The 17,635-nt window shown below is 17.2% G+C and overlaps 2 protein-coding genes across 2 annotated transcripts; one reads left to right on the top strand and one right to left on the bottom strand.

Moving 5' to 3' along the window:
* Positions 1-12,638: 12,638 nt before the first annotated feature.
* Positions 12,639-14,382, top strand: SRAE_2000425500 (G protein-coupled receptor, rhodopsin-like family and GPCR, rhodopsin-like, 7TM domain and 7TM GPCR, serpentine receptor class w (Srw) family-containing protein; the record flags this gene model as incomplete). Its single annotated transcript, XM_024643102.1, has 3 exons — positions 12,639-12,814; positions 12,868-13,897; positions 13,981-14,382. 3 exons carry the CDS (start codon positions 12,639-12,641, stop codon positions 14,380-14,382), a joined length of 1,608 nt encoding a protein of 535 aa, XP_024508806.1.
* Positions 14,383-15,948: 1,566 nt separating this feature from the next.
* On the bottom strand, positions 15,949-17,510 carry SRAE_2000425400 (Glycosyl transferase, family 14-containing protein; the record flags this gene model as incomplete). Its single annotated transcript, XM_024643101.1, has 5 exons — positions 15,949-16,523; positions 16,564-16,726; positions 16,771-17,022; positions 17,072-17,361; positions 17,417-17,510. The coding sequence occupies 5 exons, from the start codon at positions 17,508-17,510 to the stop codon at positions 15,949-15,951; spliced, it is 1,374 nt and encodes a 457-aa protein (XP_024508805.1).
* Between the last annotated feature and the right edge of the window lie 125 nt (positions 17,511-17,635).

Below are 17,635 nucleotides of genomic sequence, written 5' to 3'. Positions count from 1 at the left end.
AAAAAAAAATTTTTTTTTTTCTACTTTATATTTAAAAATAGTTCATTATAATGGCATTTAAAAAATTACAATAAAATTTTATGAAAAAAAAACAGTTTCATGTATATAAATATTTATCAAAAAAATGTCATAAAACATTTGAAATAATTATTTATAAGTAAAAATTTATAAAATAATTTTAACATTCTTTATATTTTATATAGTTATATTGTTTTTAAATAAATTTATTTTTAAATCATTAACTTGTTGTATATCATGCTATACAATTCTTTTAATGATAAATTTAAATAACATCTTTATATATTAATATAGGTTTTTTTTAATTCTGTTTGATTGCTTTTTAATATGTCTTAGGATTAAAAAAGATTAATGTGCTCCAGTTTTGATAACTCAAATAAAGTATAACTTATTTTAAAAAAAAAAATTTTTGTTAAGTACATTAATAATACAAATAATCCCCAATTTTACTTAATAATAAAAAGAATATTTTAATATATTATATAAAAAAAAATGTACATTGTTTTTTTATTATCTAAAACATATAAAATATCATTTTTTTTTGTAAAATATTTTAACAGAAATTTTTTTTAATAAATATCTCCATTGAAATTTGAATAAATAATGTTATTTATTGTTTGTCTTTTTATAAATAATTTATTAAAATTGAATATTTTTCATATCACAATAGAAAATTGTTATCATTTTTTAATATAATGAGAAAAAATTCCATATATTTTAATATTACTCATCCTTTATGTTATGTTGATGGTAATGTAATATCATATCAAACATCATTTGACTAATATTTATAAATAATCATTGTTCATAAAAGAAAAATAAAATCTCAAAACGATTTTTTTTTTAAATTATTTATCATAAAAATATTTTTTCATATCAAATAAAGATGTAATCTTTTTTTCATGTTTCAGAATTTAGTACGTGAGAAACATAAAAAGTTTCCTTAATTTTGAACATATTGTATACTTATGAACTTTATAATTTTATTTTTGTACTTTTTAGCCTTTAAAGCATTTTAAATTAAACAATAGGCGTGGTTTACGTGATTAAAATTCTATTTAAATATTTGATAACAAATCTCTTTTTCTCATTTAAAAAAAAATGTTTTTTTTTATATTTTTGATGGTAAAATTTTAATTTCCCAAAATTTTAGGTAAATAATGGTTAATTTATTTTTATATTATATAATGTTGTAAAATTTATCAAGAGTAATAATACATTATGAATAAATAAAAGATAAACTTTTTTTTTAAAAAATCGTACAATTTGATAACTTTTTACTTAGATAACTTGGATTTTTAATAATTTTTTTTAAGAAAAAAACAGTTTTTTTTTATTAAAAATGAATAAATTTATATTACATTTTAATATAAATCAATTAAATTACTATATACTAATAATACAATTTTTTTACCTTATACTAATCTCAATAGAATATCTTTTAGTACACAACATCAAATTAATTTTTAATAATATATTTTTATTAAAGAATTTTTTAAATGTTATTTCAAATAAAATATTATTATTTGGTTACAATTTTGGTTTCTTTCTGTTTTAATAGAAGATTCCATTATTAGATAATTTTTTTTACCACAATTTGTCCTATCAAAGTAAGCAGTAAAAATTATCATTTAAGAACCAATAGAAAAATCTTTTCTTTTAAATTTTTTTTATCATTAAAATATATTTTGATAACTTGATATAATTATTTTTTATTCATTTTTTCTATATTATTTTAAATTAATATATGTTTATAGAAAAACATCACTAAATCAAAAAAAAAAGTAGTTTAAAGTGTTCAATTATAAATTAGCATAATTCAAAAAAAAGTTTTGCTTTTTTAATAGCTAATGCATAAACAATATAAAACATTACTTACTAGTTTTTATAAACTTTTAATATTTTATGGCTTTTTAATATTTTAAAAATGTATAAAATAATAATAATTTAAATGTGAATCCTTTTTTCAAAATAATAATCATTATTGTTACTTTATTTCTACTTATGACAACTATTTTTAAAAAAATATATGTTTATATATATATATATGTAGTTTATATATAAATAAGGGCAAAATATTTTAGGAATGGAAAAATAATGACATTTTTTTATATGTTTGTTTTTGTTTATTATTCATTTAAAAAAATATAAAAATTTTTATGGAAATGAATTAAAATATTTATATATATATTTTTTTCATTTGGTTCAAATATATTAAATAAAAGACATTTTATTTTACCTATTTAATGATTTTATTCATGAGAATAGTTAGTGATTATAAGTCAAAATTATTACACATCTTTAAATATTATTTTAAATTGCAAAATAATTTTTTTAAATATTTTGTTATTACTATTTTTATAAAAATATTTTTAAATAAAAGCAACTTTCATAGTAAAAACTATTTATTATTATTAGATGTTTTTATTTAAATTGTAAAGTTAAAATATCATATATTTGTTTCTTAATGAATCTTTAAAAAATATTTTTTTTTATTAGAAAAGAATGAATATCTTAATTTTTGATAAAATATTTTTATACTACATTTATTTCTATTATTAAATTTACTCATGTATAAATATGTATATATTTATAAATATCTACAATCTAAATTTAATTTTTTTATGATATCATTAAATTACTAGACTAAAAAAAACGATAGAGTTTGAAACCAATTTTGAGGGGACAATTTTGATGTTTTCTATTTTTATCAAATAATATTTTGATATGCAAGAAAGAAAACAAATGCCTATACTAAGGAAATGTATTTTATTTTTTAATCTAATTAGATAATTTACCATTTAGTAAATGTTTTTAATGCATGAAAATAATTGATGCTTTGTAAAGCTGTTTTTATAAAGTTTCCTTGCACTAGTCGGATACTTTGTTAATGCTTTTAAAAAATAAAAAGATAAATCTTTGACTGTATCATAAATAATGTTGTTATATAAAAAATAGTAGAAAAAAGGAAAATTTTTTCATTAAACACCATTCATCATGGTAGATGTATATTTTCTTCTTCTTTTTTTTTTTGTTATAGAAATTTAAAAAAATCTTATATTCTAAGCATCATCAATTAATTTTTTTTTAATTCTATAAACTGTATATAAACATGCTAAATCCGTTAATGAATTTTATTATGATTATTTAATCTTTTAAACATAATTTTCAATTAATATTCTGCTTCATTAAATATTTGAAATTTTTTAGTACTAAAATTTATTTCTTAAAAGCATTAAAAAAAATTGTTAATTCGATGCTTTAAGAATATTTTCAACTTTACTAATAAACATGCTCTTTTTTTTTAAATAAAAAAAGCCAACTTATAACTTGTTATTTGTATTAAAAAAAATATTTTTATAATGTAAAAGACATTGTGCTAATTAATAAAATGGCATTTTTTAAAAAAGAAATTTTGAATATAAATTTTTTTCTAGTTCTTCTTTCTCTTCTTGTTTTTTTATAACAAAAATTTATATAGTTGATTTTATTTATTAATAATATTTAATTTGCTTGCATTTTTTTACCTAATTCAACTTACATAAAAATATATACAGTTTTTTTTTTTTAAAACATATTTTACTATTTTTATATATTTTTTTTTTGTATTGGGGATTTTAAAAGGAAGGATAACATTTTTGTTATTACCTTTTTAAATGAACTTAAATTGTATGAATAGTGAAAAAAAAAAACTTTTTTTTTATAAAGTAATTATAATAATATTTCCTTATTTAAAGTCTTCATTATTTTTTTTATTATAAATATGTAATAAATTTATATTCATGTTGTATTTAAAATATTTTATAAAAATAATCCATAAAAATAAATGTAACTTACTAAAGAATATTAGCATTTTAAGATCTTGATTTTTAATTTTTTATCAAAGTACACTTATAACTCTATAATTATAATGTATCAAATAATAAAGATAATCATATTGTTCTTGTAACTAGTCATTTGTTAGTAATTACAGAAATTTATCAAATATTATACTTATAGAACAATTATTATTAAAAAAAAAGAGTTTTATATTTATATTAGAAAACTTACATTTATCAAATTACTGATCAAATATTAGTTAAATTGCGCAATTATATAATTTTTAGGAGACCTTTAAGTCTTTTTCTATCCCACGATTTTCACTATATGTATATTATTTGTATATCTTTTTTAAATTATATATTTTATACATTATAATTTTAAACTTTTATTTTACTTTAAAGAAATCTTTATTTATAATTATAGGATAATTCATAAGTTTAAATAAATTTTTTTTATATTATAAATAATATTATTTACAACGCTACATTATATTTTCTTTTTTATTTCTGTCTGTTAATAGAAATTAATATATTAGAAAATAAATAAATAAAAACATTAAAAATAATTGTAAAATAGCATATAATAATATTTAGAATAAAAATGAAATCAAAGAAAATTATTAATATATAAAAAAAAATAAAATTATTTGATTCTCTTTATTTTATATATATAATAAAGTACAAAGTATAAAAATAAGCTCGTTTTAGTATTAGAATAATAAGAACATATTTAGGTGGTTCTTTAATACACCAAAAAACTTTTTTTTTTATAATCATAATAAGATAAAATAATAAAATTTGTAGTAGTTTTTTTTTTCAATTACACAAAAAAAAACAGTCTCATTGGATATATTTTTATATAAAATAGAAGAAAAATGATTTATTTGTTTTAAATAAACTTGTAATTTAAATCTTTTCTTATGTTTGTTTGTCAAAAATATATCCATATATTCAACATTTGATATTACTTAACATCCCCATGATAATTTATGATTCGTTGTATCATGACCATGGAAATAATTTTGTTAATGAATGTTATTTTTTTAAGTTAGAGAGATAAATTTTTTTTATTCTTTTCATAGAATTCAATTTTTTTTTTTGTTAATATTAAATAATTATTAAAACATTTTTAATATAAATTATTTTATGCTTTTAAAGATATTTATTTTAACTACTTTAATTTTTAAGGGGTTGAAACCTTTTTACATTCATCTGAGATAATTGTCTTTCTATTGGCATTGTCAGTAATTTGACTGCTTTTATGAATATATTTAGATATTAATGTTAAAATATAACTTCCATATTTATTAACTCTATAGTTGTTAACTCTATTATTTACATATATTAAGATTACTAATATTTTAGTATCTTTTTATATGAAAAAGATAAGGGGGAAATTAAAATATGACTCTGTTTTGATTTGTTATTTAATATTTATACTTCCTAATACTAAAATATTGTTAATTTATACACTTAAAATAGTTATAAAATAATTTATTTTATGTTTATTTCTTTTTTAAATGATTTTGTTTTTTCTTGTTTAACATTTTCTTAACTTTTACATTAAAAAAAAGTGTTTTATTATTATAATGTAAATATGAGATATTATTATATCCTTTAAAACACAATCATCTCCATATAATAAAATATAAACTTATATATCCATTTTTTATATTATAAAATAATAATAAAGTTTTTCCTTTTCTTTTTATTTTAAAATAAAAATTTTTATAATCTACATTAAATTTTGCACAATTCCTATTAAACTTTGATTACTGTTAGAAGTACTTCAAATTTGTAGAGTACATAAATAACACAAATATTTCTTTTTGCCTTCTAATTTATCTTTAACTCACATTATAACTACTTTTCTTCTTCAATTGATATAATTTTCTTTTTGATCAGACAAAATGCAATAAGATGCTTGATTTTAAAAAGCTATTAATACTTTTTAATATATATATATCTTTTTTGATTCTTAAAATATTTTTTTGTAACATAATATTATGTTAAAAGTAATATCAAAAATATTTTTTCATTATAAAATTTATAAACAACTAATCTTTGATTTTAAGGTGATAAAAAATTTAAACAAAAAAAATAGATATCAAATATTAAGGAAAATTATTATAAAGTTGATTTATGAGATGTGACAATTTATCAACATCTTTTTAAACATCTACTTAATAACAAATAATTTAAAGAAATTTTTTCGTTATCAAATATTTAATTATAATCTTCTTCAATTAATACTAACAAACTGCTTTATTATTACAAGATAACAATTTAAAAATATACATTAGCATAATAAAATATTTTATTTATCTATCCAAAATTTTAGTATTATATAGTTGTAATAGAACAGAAATGAAGAAAAAAAAAGTTTCTTATTTTTACTAACTTAAACCTTTATTAAACTATGTATATATTAATATTTTATAGACAGAATATATATACATATATTTTTTTTAATAATATTTATAACACTTTTTTTTATATAAAATAATATTGTTTTCATTAAACAATAATTATAAGTATTTAAAATAATCACAATTTATTATCTTTCTTTATTTTTTTACATTGTAATGACCATATAAAGATTTTATTAATATTTAATGCACTCTAGCTATAATTTTTTTTTAAATAAAATGATATTCTTTAAAATTATTAAAACTTACTAACAAAAAAAATATATTTTTTAATTTCAAAACAATTTTTTTTAGTTATTTCTCTTAAATAAATATTCATTTTCATCTTAATTTATTTTTATTTTGGAAAATTTACAGATGTTTTTAAAAATTTTATAATCTATTTTTCAATAAAGTTTTAATACTTTTTTTAACTTTTTTCTAATTAAGTATCTCTTTATTCATCATTATACTTAAAATATACTTTTTATCAGATTAAATAATGTTACTTTTATATTATATTGTTCTTAAGTTTTTCCTTGCACAATATAAAATTATTTCTGCTTATTAACTTAATTTTTTTTTATCACAATAGTATACATTTATTAGTTGTTACTATTTTTTTTTTTAAATTATATCTGCATAATGATGTCTTTTAATTGATTTTATTATTATGGTAAAAATATATATATTAAATGCATTAAAACTATTTTTCTTTTTAATTAACTAACAATAAGTTTTTTTTTTAAATAATTTATTTTTTATTATAATAATTAAAAAAGCGACATTAATTTTTTTATTACTACTATTACGTATTATATATTTTTAAATATTTGAGAGGCAAAATTTGTGTTAAAACATTTTACTTTGTTTTTCTTTTTTTTTTTTTTAAATTACTAAAAGATGGTCTTAATTATAATAAAAAATATCTATGTTTTATAATTTTATTTTTTTAATTTTAGTTAATAAAAAAACAACTTTTTAATCATTTATATTTAATTTTGTGCCCCATTTTTCTTATAAAAAAATATTAAATGAAGAAATGTTTTTTTAAAATTTCTTCATAACTATCAATCAAATATTTTGTTCATATTATTTTTACTAATGATTATTATTAAATGATTACTTTTATATATAAATTTTACAAGCTTATAAAATTGTGTATATTTTAAAAAAAATAATAATTAACAAGATAAACTTTTTTTTATTAACATATTTATTGGTACCGTCTTTATTCTCACACTATTTAAGTTATTCAATACCATTAATATAAAATCTTATTACTTTTAATATTAAGTAAATTTGAAATATTATATATCAAATTTCTACCTTTGATTAAATATAACTTCCCATTTCACAGTAAATAAATTGATTATTAAAGCAATATTTTTTTTTCTATTCTTTTCATTTATATTTTTTTCTATCCATTAAATATTTCTAACAAAGTCAATGAGATATATATATATATATATTTTAAATAAAAAAAAAAAACTTTTTCTTAGATATATTTTTAAGAAAATTGATAGGAAAGTAATGAAAAGTTTTATATAACACAACTTGATTTGTTAATATGAATTCAATTTTGTCAAATATTTCCTTTAAGCTAAGGAATTTTTATGATACATTATTCATATATAATATTACCAAAAAAAAAATGAGATAAATAATTTTTATATACTTATGAAAAGTATTCATTTTTTTAAAAAAAAAATATTTCTTCAATTTAGTAGATATTTATTGTAATTTTCAGTATGTAAAACTTTTTAATGTTATCATTTCAATTAATTTGTTTTTAATTTATTTTTTTATCTTTTAAACATATTTTATTTATTTTGTTAACTATAAAAATAATTCTATTTAAATGTTGTTTGATGACGTTTTAATATAAAAAAAAAGGAGAAAAAAAAAAGAAGAAAGTATATATATATATATAGTTCTATAGTTATGTTTAATTTAATTTATAAAATATATATTTTCCGTCAAATACAGTTGTTCATAAATTTCCCATAATAGCGAGAAAAACCTTTTTAAAACAAAGTTATGAAAAAAAGATAATACAATAATTGTAAAGTCTCTTTTTTATAAATTTCTAAAAATTTTCTATTTCTTCTACCCAAAGCACGTTTTTGTTCTTCTTACAACTTAACAGTTTTATGGTAATTGAATTAGTTTATGAATAATTCACTTTATATAAGGGGTAAGCTACTTTTATTTTCTTCATGACTTTAACTTTTTATTCTCTCCTATTTTATTATATTTCTTGACATGATTTTTACAAAATATTAAAAAATTCCAAAAATTATTACTACATATATCTGCGCACTTCAATAGAAAGACTCCCTACTATTATAACAAGAGTGATTTCATCTTACTATTTAAAATTAGCTTTTCTATTCTTAACTTTTCATTCATCCAAAACTCATTAACATTTTTTTTTTATAATATTTTAAAAAATTAAAAAATTTTTAGAATAAGGAAAATCTTATTCATTTAATTGTTAAACATTTTTTTTAAACAAAAACCAAGTAAATAATGTATATTGTTATATTATTTTTTTTTAAAATATAAAATATGTATTAAATAGTTATTTGATGTAATCTTAAAGCTATTTGATGAGAAACATTAAATATATGATAAAAATCAAAGAAAGGATAACAATTTTTTATATTCCTCAAAATTTTTAACTAAAAGCCATTTTACTACTTTCAATTATTACTACCTACTGACATAATTAAACTATTTTATAAAAATCAGGTATGTTTAAATATATAATGGCATTCCTGATATATCTGGAGATTCTATTTTTATTATTGACAAATTTTTAAAAATTATTACACATTTTTATTTTCTATTCATCATATAATTTTATGACCATTGTAGTTAAATACAAGTTTATTTAATAAAACTTAGATTCTATTTTTATTATATATTTTTTTTAAATTATATAATGCTATGAAAATTATTTATTTTACTCAATATATTATTTCCAGTCTATTGATAAATTTTTTTATATATCATTCCGGTAGTAATCATAAAATTTTTCAATAAATTATAATATTGTAGATATATAAAAAGTGTGTATTTATAAAAAAAAAATAAATTTTTTAAGGAAACATTATGTTAATAATAAACTATTTATATATAATAATTATTTATATTTTGTCATATCAGACATTTTTTTTTATATTTTATAAGACCACCTATAAATATTCATTGTTTTATAAAAAAAAATCATTTATACATTAGCTTTATTTATATTAATTGTTTTTTTTTTCTTTTATAAAAATAGTTTGAGGGAAATATATATATGTATATATATGTATGATGTTAATTTATTACAAAATTTTTGTTCTCATTTTTACAAGGTTTCATGGATAAATTACATTTTTAAGCTATAGTAATTGATATTAAATTAGTTAAAAAATCTTATAAACTAAAGATCACATTCCATATATATATATATTTATAGATACGTATATAGTATAAAATTAATACTTAATTTTCAGACGTTACATATATATTTTGAAACTACAAATGGTGAAATATAATCTTTGATACATTTAAAAATTATACTAACAAAAGGTTAAAAAAATACTAATTTATTTTTCACACATTATTATCTTTTCCATTTTATTATTCATAAAAATTTTCCAAATTACTATTTTAAAAATGTGAAATTTTTTTTTATCTTATCATTTAAATATATGTATTTTAAAAGTTTTATTATTTTTATCTCTCTCTCTTTTAGTTTTCTATTTAATAAATAAAACAAAAATTTTTGGCTCCCTTTTTATATTTTTAGACCTTTTTAAAAATAACAATTTCCTTTCTATATACAAAAATTTAAAATATTATCACACAGATAACGCTAGAAAAGATAATTTTTATGATTACTCGATTTTCCTTTAAGCAATTCATCTACAATTCTACTATATTTGTTCAAGAAATAAAGGACCTTAAGCTTTTTCTTTCTTGTTTTCACTTCTTTTTCTCCACCAAAACTGAAAAGGCAGATTTTTTCCAATGATAATTTATATTTTAAAATATAAAAAAAATTCATTTTTCTCTCTTTTTAACTACCCCTGGTAATGGTATAAAAAGTGTTAAAAAAAGATAAATTTTCTGTATCCTATATTTTTGTTTTGTTTTGAAATCAACACATAAATTAAAATTAAATTGGTTATTTTAAATTTTATTAAATGTTGTCAAATGAGAATTATAAAATATATTTATATACATATATATACTAGCCATCATTAAAGATTTTTAGAGAAAAATTAAGATAATTGCACTTTTCTTCAAACATTATTTGTATCTTTCTTCCATTTTTTAGAAAAATAAACAACCGGATTCATAATATCAAATAATATGATAATTATGACTGTCCTTATTATTTAGTCTTTCAATGGGTGGTCCAAAAACAAATTAAAAATTATGTCAATCCGGAAAATCATAGTATCTATTTCTTTTTACTACAAAAATTCTTGCATTTACATCATTTTTAAAATTTTAAATATTATAATGTTTTTTTTTATAAAAACAAGATTAGGTATATCTTTTTTATTATGAATAATATTAAATTAATCTTATTTTTGATTTATCAAAAACAACCCTAACCTTATAAAGAATAATTTTTTTTATAACAAAGATATTCATTTTCTTTTCATTTTTATACATTATTTAAAATATTTTTTTTTATTATTAAATATTTAAATACTTAAATGAAAAGAAAAAACAAACAAACCATTTTTTTTATAATTATTGTATTTAGAAAAAAAAAAGCAAATTAAAACATGAATTTATAATGAATGTTTATCAAATAATTAGTATAAAGTTCAGGCTTTTTAAATTTTTGTTATATAAATTGTATCTTCTAAATATTTATTACTTAAATTTATATTCTCATCTTCGGATACCTCTTAACATTTTAATTAATAAATAAAAGTTAACTTTATCAATATAAAAGCATCAAAATTAATATTTTTATATTTTTGATAAATAAAAAATTTTTGTCTAATATTACATCAAACTATTTGTCTACAAATTTATTAATACAGATATTTATTTAGAGAAAATAAATTGTATATCTTTGTAATAGAGAAGAAGTATATGAGTATCATTTTGAGATAAGTGATATACACCTAAAATAATTCAAATTACTTAATATTATTATATAAAATTCAATAAATATTATAAAATGACTTGTCTTTTTAAGTAAAATAAATTTTTAATTATTTTACCATTCAAATGTTTATTTTATGCATCTTTTAATGGTCCCAAAATGTCTTCTGTGATATTTTAAAACTTTTTATAACCTTTTTTATCAATGAGTTTTCATAAATATATTCTCTTTTTATATTCAATTTTTTTTTATAAAAGTTCACATATAAGCTTCATTTTTTTTTATTAGCTTTACAATACTATAAAATTTGTTTTTATAACAAAACTTAATTTTTGTTAATAACTATCATTCATTGCGTAATGAATCATTAATTTATCCATTCATATTCGCATGGGCCTAATTTGGATGTGCATTAATGTAACTATAGTATAAATACAAAATGCCACAAAAAGCGTCTTTTTTCTACCAAATAAAACATATAAAAATTACTTTTTTAAAATATAATAATATATTTCATTTCCATTAAACAAAAACTTTATTTTCTTAATACAATATTACTTTGTCTTTATTTTTAAATTATTTATTACATATATGTATTTTTTTTAATAATAGTTCATATATAATATTTAAACAAATTGTTATTTTATTTATTATAATATTATGTTATATTATTTTTATATATTACTTTTAACTCATTTTCAAAATAATATTTTCTTAATACTAAATATATATATATAATCATTAATATATTTTTTTTCCCAAAAATTATTTAAAATAATTAAACTTTATTTTTTTTTAAATTCTTAATAATTCTTTTTTTTTTCCTTATAAATCTAATATTTCAGAAAGATACACAATAAATCTTCCGAAAAAAAATTAGAAGAAAAAAAAATTTTTTTATATATAAACTAATTAAATAGAATAAAAGTGAAATTTAAAAGTTTTATTATTATTTTTTTTATACAAACTATTATTATTCAAATATTCAAAGTTCTATTGAAAAAGAAATTTTTTTACTATTTTTTTTTAACAAATTATGTTAAGGCAATTATTTAACATAAAATAATCAGTTTATAAATCCTCAATAGAAAACTAATTTTTGTCATCTTTCAACAACACAAAATAATATATAACATTTACACATTAAATTATAAATTTAAACATTTTTTTCTTTCTTCTTAATCATTGTATAAAATTTTTTTTTTTTTGGGAACCAACATAATTTATTGTCTTATTTTTTTTCTTTAATGGAATAAGAAAAAAAAAAGTATGGACAAACATCAATCCTGTTCTACAGTTATTATAGAATTACCTACAGAATCAATTGTATATGATATACTAAAAACTGTTAGTGATTATTATAAACCTATACATGCCTATTTATCTATTTTTATTTGTGTCATTGGAGCAGCATGTAATTTTTGTAATATTGTTGTTTTAACAAGGTAAATTTATTAATATATTTTATTTTTATAATCAAATATTTATTTTAATATAGACGTTCAATGAGAACACCAGTTAATATGGTATTAACAGCAATGGCATTTTGTGATACAGTAGTTTTATTTTCAAATCTTATATTTACATATCACTATACATTTGATGCATATGATAGTTGTCATCCCCGTGATTGGAGTTATGGATGGGCTATTTTTTTAGTATCTCATGCTCATTTATCATTAGTTGGTCATTCATCAAGTGTTTGGTTATCTGTAATGTTAGCATTAATAAGGTACATAACATTACGTTCTCGTGGTAAATTATCAGGAACACAAGTTACCTTAAAACATTCATATTTGGCTATTGGTGCTGTTATTATTTTTGTAACAACAATGAATATCCCAAATTTTCTTACATACAAAATCATTGAACAACCATTATCTGCTAGTTGTACAATAAAAGATGAAAGATTTCAAAATGCTTCAGCATATCTAACTGGTATATCTGAGTTAGCTGTTAGTAATAGTTGTATGGTATTTAGAATAACATTTTGGATGTCTGGAATTATATTTAAAGTTATTCCATGTTTAATATTAACACTACTTGTGTGGCTTCTTACAAGAATTTTAAATGAAGTACAAAAGAATAGACTTAAATTATTTAAAGGAAGTTCAAAATACTCACCACCATCATCAGAATCATTAACTAAACATGACAATAATTTATTTATATCTCCAAATTGTCCATCAAAATTATCAACAAGTTCACATAATGAATATCCATTAATGGAAAGAGAAAAATCATTACCATCAAGTCCAATGCCAAAAATGTCAAGTGGAAAAAAAATTAGTAAAGGTGGAAAACATGCAAAAACAGATAGAACAACTAGAATGCTTTTAACAATAGTTTGTGTATTTTTAATAACAGAAATTCCACAAGGTGTTATGGCTGTACTTACAGGAATATTTTCAGATGAATTTCGTATACATATTTATAATAGTTTTGGTGATTTTCTAGATTTAATGGCCTTATGTAATGCATGTACAACTTTTATTATTTACTGCACGATGAGTAGTCAATTTCGTACTGTAAGTTTTATTTATCTATTTTAAAATAAAAAAAATAATTGATTAAAAATGTTATAAAAAAAATTATATATATTTTTTTTAAGGAATTTCAAAAAGTATTTATGCCAGAGAAACTTAATAATGCCTGTAAAATTCCATGGAATAAAAGAAGTCGAAGGGAATCAGTACCATTTACAGAAAATAAATATAAAAATATATTTAAAAAACATTCAAAGTCTGTTGATAAATGTGAAAATAATGATGTATTAGCAAATACAAATTTATTACCACCATCAATAGTAATAGATAATGATGGTGAGGTATCAACACCAAATGATTTTACACTAAAAAGTATAACACCACGACAGTATCATTGTGAAGGATCAACAGCAAGATATTCCTTAAATAGTCCATCAAACAATGATGGAGATGAAAATTCGAAATGCTCGCAAAGCTTGCTTCTAGAAAAAGGAGATAATATTAAAAAAAAGAAAGAACATAAATAATAATATATTTATATATACTCTTTTAATTGTCTTAATTTACGGGTTATATTTTCTAAAGTGAAATGTTTTTAGAAAATGTAATAATATTTGTTTTACATTTTTTTTTTCTTAATAAAAAAAATAAAAATATATTAATTATTTTATTTTAAAAAAAAACATCATTTTTTTATTTATAATTTAATATAAATAAACATGAAATTAATGGCCTATTAAAAGATTAAATTAATTTTGTCACTTTCAATATAATGATTCTTTAAATTTGATGAAACTTTTATTAATTAAATAAAAAAATTTCTAAAAAAATAATAGTCTTTATCATAATGTATTTTTTAACAAAAATATATTTATAAAAATTAATCTAAAACCTTTATTTATTTATATAAATTTTATTTTGAATATAAAAATATTTTAAATTTAGTTAACAAGCAATTAATATAAAAGAATTTATATTTTTCTATATAAAAAAAATTCTTTCTAACTTTAATTATGTACGAAAAATAAGCAAAAAAAAATAATTTGGTACCATCAAAATCTATTTTTATATTTTTAATATATAAAAATAGATATTGTTTTTTTTTTTTACATTATACTATTTATATAATTAAAGCTTATTATAATATATATAATGTTTTAATGACTCTTTAATTAAATTTTGTTAAAAAAAAAGAGAAGAATAATTTTAAAAGTACTGTTATTTGAAATTAAAAATGATTGAGGGTAGAGTATTTAATGAAAATTTAAAGTTTTCAATTTAGTTTTAATCATGTTTTATAATTTTATAAATTTTCTCTTTTTTTATCTTTTTAATCTTTGATATTTTATTAGTAAATTATCTTTTACAGATTATTTTTTAAATATTTTTTAAAAGGTAAGAAATGTTTTTTAGTTTTCTTTTATTTTTTTTTAACTTTTAAATATATCATGAAATATTAAAATATTGACAAATTGTTTTTTTAAAGTACAAGCTTTTCAAAAATAATTTAAAAAAAATTCTTTTTTTTCTTACTTCTTAGTCTATGATTAAAAATTTGTAATTTTAAATGGCTTTAAATGTAGTAATTTTTAACAAATCTCAAATGTATTTTTAATGGCTTATAATCAATCAAAAGTTAAAATAAACAACAACTTTAAAGATGCTTACTATTAGTAAACAACTTTAATTTCTCTCTCTCAGCAGTTTAATAATTATGAAAATTTACATTAATTTTAATATAATCTTAATTATCGTATTTTTCCTTAAAAATAAATAGTTAAAGAAAATTATAGAAAAAGTATAATTTTTAACGGGATTTGATATATTTTCTTAACTTATAAATAAAACTAATAATCCAATTTTAATAACAAACAAAAAAAATTTTTTTTTTTTATCAAATTTAATAAAATCTTATGATAAAAATATGTTATTTTTTTAAAATATTCAAAATAAATGCATATTTCTTCAATTATTATAAAATTGTTTAATAAAAAATATTTTATAATTCTGATGATATTCATTTAAACAAAATATGTTAATTAGTAATTTTTTATATTTCAAAGATGAATGAAATTTCATATATTAAAACAATTTTAAATCATATTACATATTTTTACATGGTCATGTTCGGTTTCTTTTAACTTTTGATATTTAATTAACGGACTTCTTAGATAAAAGTTTTCATTAATTTTTCTTGATGGTGAAAAAAATTTTTTATTATACATATATTGTAACCAACACATTGAAGCACCAGCATCAAATGAGGAACGAAATTTATTAGCAAAAAAATGTGGCCATTTTTTCATAAGTGAAAGAGATTCAATACCAAATATACATATTCCATTTCTTTCAAATCCTGATGGACAATGTTCCTTTGTAATACTGAATATTGTTTTTCTTGTCATGTAATATTTACTAAAAATAGTCTTTTTATTACATAGATAATGTTGCCATCCTGGCACTTGTAAAAATGGATTTGTAAAAATTGTCGGCCACAATAATTCATCTGAATATGATTTGTTTGTATTTAAATTATCCAATAATTGTTTAATATTTATTTCATTAAGAATATAATCAATTGTTTTTTTTGAAATTGCCGCTTGAAGAAGACCTTTTTGAATTAATATGTTTGTACTTTTAAGAATTTTATCATTATATCTTTTGTCACCTAAAATTTAATTTTAAATTTTCAATATAAATGAACATACTTTTTTTAAACATTTTTAATGAACTAAATTTAAATGATTTTTTTTTATCCAAAATAATAGGTTGTCTTGCAATTGGATCTCCAATATTCATATCAATAGTACCATTATAAATCTTTAATATTTTAACAAGTTCTAAATTTGTTTTTAAAGGAGCATCATCATTCTAAAAATAAAATGAAATTTTTTTTGATGTAATTTGAAACATACTTGTAAAAGAAATAAATATTTGTAATTTTTATCATTTAACAATTTCATACATTCATAATTATATAAATTTCCATTAACACCACTATGATCTAAAACTTTTTCATTCTTAACAATATAAACATTTGGAAAACATTTTGCCAAAGAGTATAATTTTTTTTTAAATATTGGACTAGATTTTTTATCAATAGCATAACAATAATGATTTTGAGGTGCATACATTACAACAAATTGTTGTTCAAGTTTTAAATAATCCTATATAAATTATTTTAAAATATTAATTAAAAAAAACAAAGTTTTTTACCGTGTAAACATTAATTGCAAATGCCAAAGGAAATTTTTCTTCTTCTAACGTTAATGGTTTATCAGGATAATATCCTCTTTTTTTAATATGACTACATGATGTTGAAAAACCTGGAGAAACTTCATTTATACTTATTCTTTTTTCTTTTTCTTTAGCTATATATTTAAAATCTCCAATTAAAAGTTTATTACAATTTAAATTTCTAATAGTTTGTGGTATCCAAAGTACAGAAATATTTTTGTTTAATAATTTACTATAAATTTTTTCATTTATAAATGAATTATTTTTTACTATAATTTGTATGATTAAAAATATTTTTGTACTTAGATTAAACTTATTTATTACATTCAGCAATTAATTTATCATCTTCACAATATCCAATAGTAAAAAATGTTAGAAAAGTAATTTTGAACACATAATATTTAAATATAAATTTCATAATATAATATTTAATAATAAAAATTTATAATTTTCTGTATTTATAATTAAATATAATCACAATATGTTAAAAATAGATATATAGTATCTTTATCATATTTTATAGTAAACGTAATATGTATTTAA

This window comes from Strongyloides ratti (assembly GCF_001040885.1).
Source record: "Strongyloides ratti genome assembly S_ratti_ED321, chromosome : 2".
Lineage (NCBI taxonomy): Eukaryota > Metazoa > Nematoda > Chromadorea > Rhabditida > Strongyloididae > Strongyloides > Strongyloides ratti.
The sequence above is the reverse complement of the archived record's forward strand: the minus strand, read 5'-3'. Positions and strand labels throughout refer to the sequence as shown.